Genomic DNA, 12,616 nt, shown 5'->3' on the forward strand with positions numbered 1-12,616 from the left:
GGGAAAGGGGTCTCCAGATCCCCACAAGCATAGTCTTTTGTTTTCAATTCGCAGGAGTTTCTAAAAGGTCTTTTCTTATTCTGCTCTTTCCTGGCCCAGTTACCCCACAGCTTCCCCGCCCCCAAGACCACTGCAACCAAAACAAGCGCACTGACCACAGCACCGTGGCTGCCGCCGCCCCAACTGTTGCAGCAGCTGCCGGGGTGGCAGCGAGGGCAGGGCCGGGCCCGGACCCAGACGCTCCCCACCCAGGGGGCTGGGTGGCTCCAGGCAGCCTTCGAGGGGCGCGTGGTTCAGGGAAGCCCCTGCGGCAGCCGCCTGGGATGGGAGAGGCGGCGCTCTCAGCCCGGACCCCGCGCGCAGCCAGCCCAGCCGCGGTAGCGGCGGAGGCTGCCCGCTTCTGCCCCATTCTCACCTTTAAGATCAGGTCGGTGTGATGCTGGTCCAGCATGTTGGCTTTCTGGAAGGAGGTGACGATGACCCGGCCGTAGCGCCCGGGGGTCTGTAGGTCCGAGTAGAGCCGGTGCTTGGAACGGTTGACCGGGAAGAGGCTGTTGACAAGGTTGCGCTCGATCTTGGCGAGGCTGTGCTGGGGCGCCAGCAGGTGCTCCACGCTCTCTTCGACCTGGTAGCGGCTGAAGCTGGCGCCGAGCAGGATGGAGATGAGCACGGGCGCCGAGGCGAAGAAGACCGGGTGACTGGCAATGAAGTGGCCGAGCCGGGAGAAACACGTCCTCAAGCCCCTGTGCAGAACCTGCCGCAGCATCCTAGAGCAGAGCGGGCGCGGGAGGAGGGCGAGGCGCACGCTCGGCGCGGGCTCGGGCGGCGACGGCGGCGGCGGCGGCGGTGGCGGCGCCCGCGGTGGCGACGGCGGCGGCGGCGGCGGCGGCGGAGGCGAGACCCGGAGCTCTCCCGGAGCCGCGGCACCACCATCGGGGAGTCCCGCGCCGCGCCTCGGGAGGGTCCCCTCGGGCCGGAGACACGCCCTCCTGCCCGCGGCCGCGCCGGCCCGGAGAGCCCCCCAGCTTGGCGGCCCCCGCGCCGCCCCCACCCCGCCCTACCCCGTGCGCCCTCCCCACCGTTCGCCGCCTCCCCGCCCGAGGGGCTTCGCGCGGTGGGGCCGCGTCCCGGCTCAGCGCGGGAAGGGCCCGGGGCAGCCCCCACGGCACGTCATGACCCCACTCACCCGACCCCCAAGGCCAACGATGGGGTGGCGCGGGGAGCCGCGGCGGCGCTATCGCGGGGAGACTCTGCGCGCCAGCCTAGGAACACGAGGAGGGAGAATTCCAGGCTACACCCAGTCCCCTCCCCTCCCCGCGCTCCCCTCCCCCGGCCCGGCCCGCCACTCACGCCCTCCCCTCCCTGTCCTCCTCCGGGGAGACCCAGAGATGAATAAAGAAATGGCCCCGATTTTCCAAACAAAAAGTAAAGAGTTCTCCCAGGGGGCGTCGGGCGGACGCACTCAGAGCCGAGTGCCCCCAGAGGCGGAAAGGAGGAGGCCGAAGGCTGCGTGCGCCCCGGCTCTCGCCAGGCTCAGGTGGTGGCGCGCACTGGCTGGTGCGGAGAGGGGGTGGGGAGCGAAAACGCTCGAACGTGGAAATCACGCCTCCTTTCAAGTAAGAGCCATTTAAAATATCCCCAACACTGCAGCTTCCGCGGGACCACAGGGTCCGGGCGTGCGTCTGGGGCACGTCCACCCAGAAGGCGACTGTGGAGAATCTTTCTTTTCGCCCTCATTTAGGGTCGCTCCAAGAGTGGATTGCGATTTGGCAGTTGTGCTAGGCGCCCCTCAACCTCCCCACCCCGTCCCCCAGTACTAAAAGTGCTGATAATGATAGTCATTCGGTCGCCAGGGCTCCGGTGCTCCTGGACTCCCAGCTCTCCGCCCTGCCGCTGCCGCCGCCTCCTCTGCCTCCTCCTCCCTCCCTCTCTGTCGTCACACGCGGGTCTGGGGGACCTGGTGCGGCGGGGCTGGAGCGGGCGCCCCTGCGGGCGTAGAGTGTTTGTGAACAGCTGGTCAGGGAGTCGGTAGCGTTACTCCCCTTCTCTCCTCCGCCCCGCCCTCTCCTCCTCACATGCGTGGGAGTGGGGGACACCTTATCTCGGACCTGGAGAGACACGGGTCTCTGAGCGCGCCGAGCCGCAGGGGGCGCGGGGGAGCCCGGGGGGCGCCGACTGCTCAGCAAAGTTGGGCGTGTACGTGTGCGCGCCAGCCGTGAGCTAGCAGGCAGCCACTGTGGTTCCCCTCGCACTCCCCCTCCAGAGAATTCCCCGAGAAGGCGGGCGCCGGCTTCGGGCCCGGGATAGACCTGCGGCGGCGGCGGGAACGGCCACGCACAGGTACAATTTAGCGTGTTTCGTGGCGCGCTCCAAGCCTCGGGGTCCATCCATTGCAAAGGAGAACGAGCCGAATGTCAGAGTCGGGGCCACTGAGGTGCTCTGTCCGGCTATGGGGGTGGGAACCGGGGCGTGGTGAGGGGGGTCCCCAGGCTTCGCGCTCCGAGCGCTCGGCCTTCCCAACCCACGCCTCGCGTAGCTCCTGCTTGGCCTCCTAGTGCCAATGGTCAAGCGAGAGGCGGCCCCGAATGGAGGCGCGGTCCCTGGAGTGTGGCCCGCACTACTGAGCATGGACATACATATTAATCAAAACTGAAGGAAGATGGAATGGGGCGCGAGGGGAGGAGGAAGGGAAGGAGGGAGAAGGGGACGGGGGGAGGAGGAGGAGGGAGGAGGAGGAGGAGTGAGAGGAGAGGAGGAGGAGGAAGCGAGGGGAAGAGGAGAGGGAGAGGGAAATGGGTGAGAGAACGCGACTCAGGTATTTCCCTAATGTTCCCATCCCAGACTCCCCAATGCCAAGCGGCCCTGCACTTCTCAAACTGAACTTGGGAACTTGCACGTTGGAGACAGGAAGTCGTGGGCCGGGAAATCCTCCTTTTTTGGTTTCTCTCCTCCCTTCCCCCACACCAGACCCTCCTTCCTGCATTCTCTCAGCAACACCTGCAACTGCTGTGCTGCGCAGCCCGGGGTTGCACCTGCTCTGTTCTGCCTGCACTCCCTAGGTCCTTAGATCCATCGTACTCTCGTTCACTTTCTCTGCTCACCCTCGCTCTTCCCTACACCGCTCCCTGCTTCCAAAGGCTCCCCCTGCGCGCCTAGGTGCCCCAGCAGCTTCCACCGGACGCCTCCCCCCACCACTCCGTATTGCCTTCCCCAGGAGGTACATATTGAGAGGGGCTAGAAATTCCCCTGCACCACTCCACTTGTGCCCTTCCCCCAGCATCTTAATTTCTGCTTGCGGAGACGCCGCTGCTCTGCAGCGCTTTGCTGATTCACGATGATCGCGGAGGGAAAAGCCTCATTGACTTGTAGACCTGCAAGCGGCGAGGCGAGTGTGAGTGGCTGCGAGGGCACACGCTTTGGGAAACCACCCACCGCTACGCAGCCAAGGTGCTAAATGGCAGGGTGGATGCCCTGCTTGGATCTCGTTGGGTAGACAGAAAGACCCAAAGGGGTGGGGAGTGGCAGTGGGAAATACTGCGAGCCCAGTTCTTTGCGGTTGAGCGGGAGACAGCTGGTGGGTGGGCACTTCTCAGGAGGCTTGAAGTCGGTCTCTGTGCGAGAAGTGAACAGAAATGTTTCATGTGCCCTGATGCAAGCGCAGCGACAGAAGAGAAGCGAAACCAGTCGATAAGTCTCTTTGGGAGCCTTTAACATCTCTGGCGAAGCTCTTTTCATTCTGAAGTCTTTGTCCCTCCAAATAGTTCCTTCCTAACCTTGGTTCTCTCTCATCCCTAGAATTTCCGGCCTTTGAATGTAAGCCCTCAGGCAGGCTGAAGCACAGGCATCCCCTCTTTCCCCGCCTGGGCTGAATCTTAGAGCCTGAGAAACCCAACGTCGCTCAGTTGGCCCAGGTGGGAGTGTTGCTCTCCCACGCGGAAAGGGCCTTTCCCTTGAAACCAAGGCATTAGCTTCTAGTCCTTCCACCTATTCCTAATTGTTCTTATGCGTATTTGGGGGGAACTTCCACCCTTCTGTTTTAAATCAGAGATACAGAGTGGCCTGAGAATGAATCTTTCTGCCACGTTTTACTGTGGACAGTCCAGTTAGTATTGTAAATTGAGTCGCAGAAGTGAGAGAGAGAGAGAGAGAGAGAGAGAGAGAGAGAGAGAGAGAGAGAGGAGAGAGAGAGAAGTGGGGGAGGGGAGGGGAGGGGAGAGGGGAAAAAGAGGAAGGACATAGCCTCTTCTGGATTTTTCTTCTCTTTTAATTCATATGCTCAGGGAAGCATTGCCACCACCAAAGACTTGGGTTTGCATTTGGGACAGTGATCTTGGGAACAGAGCTTGTATTGGTACATTTGTAAATTATTACTTTTTCTGATTAAAAACAATACATATTAATTGTAGAAAATTTAGAAAATAACAAGAGAAAGAAGGAAGCAAAAAGACACCTGTATCTTTGTACTCCCACCACCTTCCAAGGGTAACTTGTGTTGATAATTTATTGCACACATAAGCAACATAGTATAGAAGTTAGGGCTATTGGTTCCATAGCCATTAAGTTGAATCCTTGCTCCACTATTTACTATGATGCTTTGGGTGAGTAACTTAAACTCTTTATTGTCACACTTTTATCTTCTGGAAAAATAAGAATAGTACCGACTCCATAGAGTTGCGATGAGGATTAAATAGCTTGAAAGATGTAAGGCACTTAAAACCCAGCCTGGAATATCACAAACACCCAGTAAATGATATTTGTTATAATTCTAGTTTTTTCTGAATGTGTGTGTGTGTGTGTGTGTGTGTGTGTGTGTGTGTGTGCGTGTGTGTGTGAGCAGTGAAAAGAAAATCAGCCCCTGCCATCCAGAAGTTGTTCTCCTGAATATTGTCAGCTGGGACTTCATGTTGCTAGGAGCTGCCCTGGTATTCATAACTGAGCTTTGGTGTTCTCCTGTTGAACAAAAACCATTCCCCACAGCACTAATGTCAGATAAAGTCATTCTGTAACTAATGGATCCAGACAAAATTAAGCCCATTCCATAATCATGTCTGAACACAGACAAACCGTGAACCTTCTCCAGACCACAAAAATGACCAAACAGATCCCTATCCTGGCCAATAGGAGTAACTCTTGTGTTTTTTAAAACTAAAACTAAAACAAAAACAAAATACAGCTTTAGCCTTGGTCTAGTCTTTTCTCTCTCTAGATAAAAATTTATGAAGGCACCCAATTATGAAGCTACCCCCGCTTCCTGACAGCAGCCAATTCAGAATGAGCCCCACTGCCTTAACCCTTCCTTAGAATCACTTAACACAAACCCCAAATCCTATGCCAAATCCTTTCTAACATCTTCTTACTGAGTCACTCCTCAGTCCTGTAGAGTGCATGTTAACCTCAGTGCAACAAAAAATACACCCAGCTTGTTCAACTACTGGTGTGTTTCTGGTGGTCTTTGGCAGGAGGGCTTTGGCAATGTATATGAAATGTTTATACACTCCCCCCCCCCTTAAAATTGAGGGTCATAATAAACATTCTGTTTGGTAACCATTTTTTTTCCATTAAGTAGATCATGAGCATTTTCTCATGTCAATTAATATTGCTATAAAACATTTAATAGCTGCATAGAATTCCATCATCTGGCTGAAACTTAACTTATACCGTATTGTTGGACATTTAAGTTTTTAAAAATATAACTATTATCAATAATACTGAGATGAACATCCTGTATATAACTCTCTGACTGCATCTGTATTTTCTTAGGGTCAAATAACCACCACTACATTTTGAATAAACTCCTGCCGGAAGCCTTTCTCATTATTGTTCAGTTGTAAGAGACAAGGGCACTCTTTTACAGGGGTTAAATTTATTGATAAAATAAATCAATTATTCAAGTTCGGTGCATTTCTATCATCTGTTACCTTTGGGATCAGTCTCTTAGTTCAGTTTTGCTCAGAGATGCCGGAGAGATTGATCAGAGTGTGGAAGGAGTGAGGACTCAAAAAGAGTTTGATAAGGTTAAAAACAAGGGTCTACTTTTGTCTAGCAAGTGTGTCAAGCATTAGCTTTCGTTAATCACACCACCATTTTCTGCCTGAGAAACAACAAAATATTTTCATGTGTGTATCTTAAATCTAAACAGGTCTACGTCAACTGCGAAATCGCTATGAGAAGCAGGACCATGCAAAGGATATTTGGGCAGCTGCAATTGAGCATGGTGCTTAGTGTAGTGTGTTTGTCATTACTTATGCCCTCCTGATCTCAATACCACTGACATATGTCTGAGTGCTGGGTGTTTCTGCCATTGTAAAAGATCTAGGTAAGATTTCTTGGAGAATGGAAACACATACAGGGAAGGCCAAAGTATAACAAGAATTATCCTTTCAGAGTAGGGAAGCTCCCTGGCAAACATCAGCATTGCCTTGAGTGGGGATAGCTCCATGAAATATCTACTGGGACTCAGCCCTGTTTTGACCAAGGAGCTGTTTTATGCAGAGCAATACTATACCTTTGAAATTTTGCCCAAAGGGAGACTACTGAAGGTAGTTTAAACTTGCATTTGAAGAGAGAACACACGTGACAAGTCCTAATAAGGTAAAGGGACACACTGCAATGTATAGATGATTCCTCACTCAAAAATGTGCTGGTTGGATATCTGAGTCTTTCAGGCTATTCTGCCAACTCAGTAGGCTCTCAATATCATTGTGAATCTCTCAGAAGAATGGCCCATCGTGATGTAAGGAAAAAAGTCATGCAAAATCATTTTTTTTTTCTGAGTAAACATAGGACTCAGGGCTAAGAGAGTGATATTTCATTCATTGATTTAGGGAGACACATTTTGGAGTACACTATCTTGGTGTCTGTACTCACCACGCCAATAGTAGGTTGTGGTGGCCAGGTCCAAATCTTTGCTTTATCCTTCTAACAGAAAGCATGGCTTTACCTTCTCTCCACCTTTCAAAATTCTTCCATCATTCAAGGTTCTCTTAAAATCCTAGCTCACATATCTAATAAGCTTTCTCCGACTGCCACACCACCACTTAATAAATTAAATTGATTAATTTAACTCCAGCGAGCAGTTTTATTTGAATTATTTTGGTGAGCAAGTTCCTACTGTGATAGAAAACTAGGAGAAATCAAGCAAGGGTTTCCCTGCTATTAAGGAATTTGTAGTCTAGTAGGGTTGAATAAATATGCCAAGGCTTAAAATATAAACCCAAATAAAAGGAAATGCCAGAGGAGAGGTCACAACAATGTATGAAAGCTCAAAAAGGCATAGATGATATCTGCTTTGTCTCTAGTCTTAGAATACCTTTAGCCTCGAGTTAGCATCTTGCTATTTTGAGCTTCTTTGTTATCTAATGTTTTACATATAGTATCTAGAAATATCTGTATCTATAAATATATGACATAAATATTACATATCAGTTTTTTAATAGCCTTTTTATCACTGGGTTGCGCTGGTGGAGGTCCCCTTCTCTCTTCCCTTGGGATAGTACTAAAATTTTGAGCTTGGTCAAAGAAGATGATAACTCCTCATTCTGGAAATTCCTGAATGATGCCGCTTTTTTGATATTAAATTAAGTGCAACTGAGGTTTTTTATTACTTCAAACTAGATTTCCTTCCACTGCATCTAAATGAGGACAGTTTAGGTACATTATCCAGTTTCAGCACCAGGGACAGAGCCACGTTTCTTTTCCCCGCTTCCAGCCCCCATCACTTCTGAGTTGGTTTTAGAGAAATTTTGGAGCTAAAGAGGTTATTTAAGCTAATGTAATTTAGGGGGTTGATCATCTTTATCTAATGAATGCCAATTAAAGTGAAAATAAATTTAAGTTGGTGGATCACTAAATCTAATTTGATCATATTTAAAATTGTGCCCAATACTTTTATGCCCTTTGGTATGTTTGTGTGGGGAAGGGTACATTTAAAGGCAGATGTTAGAACTGACTCTAAAATATAATCTCTTGAATTTTAGGAGTAATCATGCTGAAGCCTTATAGGAATGACAGAGAAAGGGGGAAAGAACATTTTTATGTGTTTTATGTGCTAAATTAATCCCTAGGTACTTTCATGTATTTTAGCCTCTGTAGTTTGCAAAATCACTCTGTAGGCTATTAAGTATTGTCCAACCCATTTTAAAGAGAGGAAACTGGGGATTAAGGAGATTAAATATCTTGTGTAGGGTTACCTGGAATGGAAGTATAAATAGAACTCAGGCCTATATGATATCAAAATCCATGTTTTTCTGTCAATCATTCTTTTAAGCAGAAAATTACTTGATCCCTTTTCTAAGATTCCTAGACTGGATATCAAAATGTGTTAAAAACATCTTAATCATATAACACAATATACCATGAATATTGTAAGCTATTTAATGCTATTTCTGCATTGGCTATTCATTTAACAGTGTTGTAAAGTGGCAATGTTGTAGCCTAGCCATTAATCAGTCTTTCTGTGTTTGGATTCATTTCTGATGTTGGTATTCCTTAGAGGAGTTCTGTGGACCAACAAAAATATTGTTATGGAACCCAACGTGTTTGCTGATCTAATCCAACCCACTCTTTTTGCAGATGGCAAAACTTCTGTAGTTCTTGTCTGGATTCTACCATGAAAAAAAATTCCTCAAAATGTTAAAATTGAAAACTGTCAAGTGGTTCCAAAATACATAACAGAAAAAGCAACCAAATAGACTCTGACCTTGTGCCTGTTGAAATTCTTCCATTTTTTAGTGGTTCAACAGTAGTCCCTATACTGCAGAGGGAAAGATTCTTTAATTTTCTTCCTTAACTTTACTGTGTGAAGTGAACACAGACCATTATAAACACCAGATCCATTGTCTTATGTATGAGCATAGGGGACATAAGATAGCAGGGAGTTTCCTGATACAACTCTTAGCTCCAGGGCAGTCTTTCTTTGATGTTTATACATTTAATCCCTTTAAAAATTATACTCCAGAGCATAACCTAAGAATAAAGCACTTTATCCCTTCCGTTATTAGAACTGTGTACTTATTGCTTTGACTTAAAAAATAACAGAGAGCTACAAGGCATTCTGTTCCCCATGGCTGATCACTTCCTTCTAGTGAATGGCATTATGTTCGTGAATTAATTAATAGTAAAATCCGTTTTTCATATTCACATATGTTAGAGTTGTAGGAAAGTTACATCAGGAGGCAGCTAGGAGAGGTTAAATGAGAGAAGAGAACAAAATCGAAGTTTCCTTTTTCAGACAAAGCACAGAACTTGGCATTTATAAGGATGCTTTGCTTCCACCTCCAGGCATCTTCTGAATATTATAAAGGGGATTATTCTACATATGGAAAAGTCTGTTCTACCATGGGTGGAAAGGTTTAGCCTCAGATGAACGCTATTACCTCCTGTAGTGCGCCAAGCAACAGAAACTAAAGTAGTTTGGTTATTGGCTGGGCCATTAGCAAAACATGTCTTCCATTTAGCTCTGTCTCATCACTGTATTTCAAATTTCTGCCCATAAAATCAGAATAATAAAGATGATGATGATATCTTCCTGTTAAGGAGATTTTCAGATGTAAAACATGGTAATGAATGTGAAGTGCTTTGAAACAATCACACACATTATTGGGCTTAATACGTCCAAAACACTTTGCTAAACGTGGAACATGAAAACACATAAAGATCTTGCCTGTGAGGTGTCCACAGTGCAGTGCACTGAGGCCAACAAGTGAAACAATAAAATCGTGTAGTGTAGCAAGGGCATGATGCTATGGGACCAGTGAAAAGGTTCCTCTAGCCCAGCCTGTAAGGCAGAGGCAGGGTTTGGAAAAGCTTTTAAGAGGATTTACTGTGATGCTGTCTGGTGCTCTATCCTTATCCTCTTGGCCCACTCTCGAAGTTCACCTTAGGTAGTTCCCACATACCCTGATGGCTTCCTGCCTCTTTCTCTCTGAGATATTCTCTGGCCATGGTGCAGGCAGGAAGTGCCATGGAGCTAACATGCCCAGAAGTGACCCTCGATTAATGAGGGGGCAGAAAAATAAATACCTAAACTTCACCTCTCAGTGGAGCAACTCAGAGATGTGCTCCACACAGGCTCTCAAAGGCTTCCCAGCAGAGCTGACCTCTAGTTGCCCACTGCAGTAACCCACGCAGGAGCACATCCTTTATTAGCTCTTCTCTCTTCTCTGTTTACCTTCTCTGCTCCCCCATTGTTTTCTGGGAACCCCCTACCAAGTAAACCATTTACACCAACATCTTTGTTTTAGAATCTGTCTTTGGGGGAACCCAACTGAAAACAGCTGACATCCAGATGGAGTCTCAAAGGTTAGCCATTAGTGAAGCCTAGTGAATTTAATGGTATGTAAATTATACCTCAGTAAAGCTGTTTGAAAAAAAGAAAGGATTAACCAGCCCACCACAGAAAGAAAGAATATTCCAGGCAGAAGGAATAACATTTGAAATTATAAGGATGGGATAGAGAGTTTAGCTTGTTTTGGGAACTACAAATGGTTCAGGGTAGATAGGCGGTAGTTTGGAAAAGCAGCTAGGAGCTGGGTTAAAAAGGGACTTCTGAGCCTAGATAAAGAGCTGAATGTTTATTCTAAAGATATCAGGGAGCCATTTCAGGGCTTTAAACGGGGGAGTTTATGGCTAGGTTTATGTTTTATAAAGTTAACTCTGGTGGCCACATGTAAGGTAGATAAAAGGAGGGCCAGACTAGAGGCAAAGAGACCAGTTAGAAGATCATGTAGTAATTAGGACAAGAAGAGATTAGGGCCTGAAGCAAGAGAGAACAGTGAGATGGAGAGAAAGAGAAGGACTGATACATTTTTAGGGAGATAGAATTGGCAGGACTGAGATGATTGCAGAATAGAGCTAAGGTACTGCATTGTGGTTTCTGAAGACACAGTATCATTCCAAAGAGCTATGCTAAACCATATCGAACCCTAGAGATATTAGTTTATTTTTACAAAATTCCAGTTTCTTCAGGGTAAGTAAGGAAGAAGAAAAGGTGGACTGCGTTAAGCTCTAAGTTACAACAAATGGGGGTTTGATGTCATGGTTTGGACATGAGAGCTGGACAAGAGAAGTTAATGGTCTGAAGGAGTCCAACAGGGTGGACACTAAAATCCATTAGTTTAATACATAATATAGTGATTCACGTAGATTAATAAATGCCCTTGCTCCCAAGGGAATTGACTTATATCTTAGAGCTAGTTGCTTAAAGGAGACAACTTCATTTGGAGGAGAAAGAAAGGAGATTCATGAGGACGTGGGGGGAGAGGAAAATGAAATGTATGGCCTTCATGTGTGAGATTCCCTGGAAACCTCCATCTTTGGTTCATCTTAATGTTCTTCATCTTTATAATTCACACTTGGGGATTTCCCTTCTGATGACCTGCTAGGATCTATTTTTGAAGGTGACCAAAGACCGTATCTTCTATACGTAAGGCTTTGTTCTCTGATAGCAGCTTATCCTTCTGTTAGGTAACACACACACACACACACACACACACACACACACACACACACAAATCTACACGCACCACATGCATATGCTTTAATTTACACAATTAGAAATCACATTGAAGAAAATAGGCACCAAAATTTTACAGTATTAGAAACTCATTCTTTCATTGACACCTGTGTAGGTGCACTGTAAATATGAGACCATTTTAATAAAAGATCTTTAGTCTTATTATAAGTTATGCTGCTACAGACATTCATATACAAAGTTTTGTATGGATATGTTTTCGTTTCTCTCGGGTATATACCTAGCAGTGGAATAACTGGGTCATATGGTAACTCTATGCTCAACATTTTGAAGAACTACTGAACTGTTTTCCAAAGGGCCTGAACCATTTTGTATTTCCAGCAGCAATGTGTTTTGGTTGTTTTAATCATAATATATATTCTAGTTTTTTTTCTCTACTTATTATTAGATATTAGTTTCACAAGCCTTTGTAATCTCTTTCCTGATTTATCTAGTTTTTAAATTCTCCTTTTTGGTGAAAGATTTTTTTTTTTTACATCTTAAAATGTTGCTTGAAAATACCCATAGTATCCTAATAAGAGTTAAGATAATGAGACTGTCTAGAAAATATACCAGATTGGATCAATATATTATTTAGATAGATGTGAGAAACTCATTGTTTGGGATTCTGAATTTCGGGTTGTGATATCCGCATCTTGCAGTGGAAGCCTAAACCTTCCAGAGTGTCTCCAATTTGGGGAGATTCTTTTAAGTCATGGACCAACAAAGATGGAATATGGGGACAACAATTATGCTTTCTCTTTTTATATTCAGAAGGGGAAAAAAGGGGGAGAGGCCAAAAGAATGTGAAAGTCTCAGAGACAGTTGTGGGGAGGCCACAAAGACATAGTGTGCTGACTGTTTATAGCTTTGATGGTAGCCAGAGGACTAGCGCCTGAGGTACAGTAGTGGGTCTGGTTTGGACCCGCTTGGAAGCTTGCCCAATTCACTTCTTCCCCTTTCTCCAATTCAAACTATTCCCCCCAATTTATTCCTTCAAGTTCGACCCTACATTTATCCATTTAATACCCATCACTGTGACCAGTGGGTGGTGAGGAAAATTAGGAAATGGGAAAAAGAGAAAAATGAGAACACATGTGTTCGTGA

At 46.6% G+C, this 12,616-nt stretch overlaps 1 protein-coding gene across 1 annotated transcript in view; it reads right to left on the minus strand.

The window, feature by feature from the left end:
* Positions 1-846, minus strand: part of PTCHD1 (patched domain containing 1) — a 50,844-nt gene extending 49,998 nt beyond the window's left edge. The window contains exon 1 of the mRNA XM_039852263.1: positions 416-846. Coding sequence (XP_039708197.1) covers positions 416-766 — 351 coding nt within the window. The 5' untranslated portion in view covers positions 767-846. The remainder of the gene's footprint in view (positions 1-415) is intronic.
* Between the last annotated feature and the right edge of the window lie 11,770 nt (positions 847-12,616).

This window comes from Pteropus medius, unplaced genomic scaffold (genome assembly GCF_902729225.1).
Source record: "Pteropus medius unplaced genomic scaffold, Ma_sr-lr_union100, whole genome shotgun sequence".
In the NCBI taxonomy this organism is placed as follows: domain Eukaryota; kingdom Metazoa; phylum Chordata; class Mammalia; order Chiroptera; family Pteropodidae; genus Pteropus; species Pteropus medius.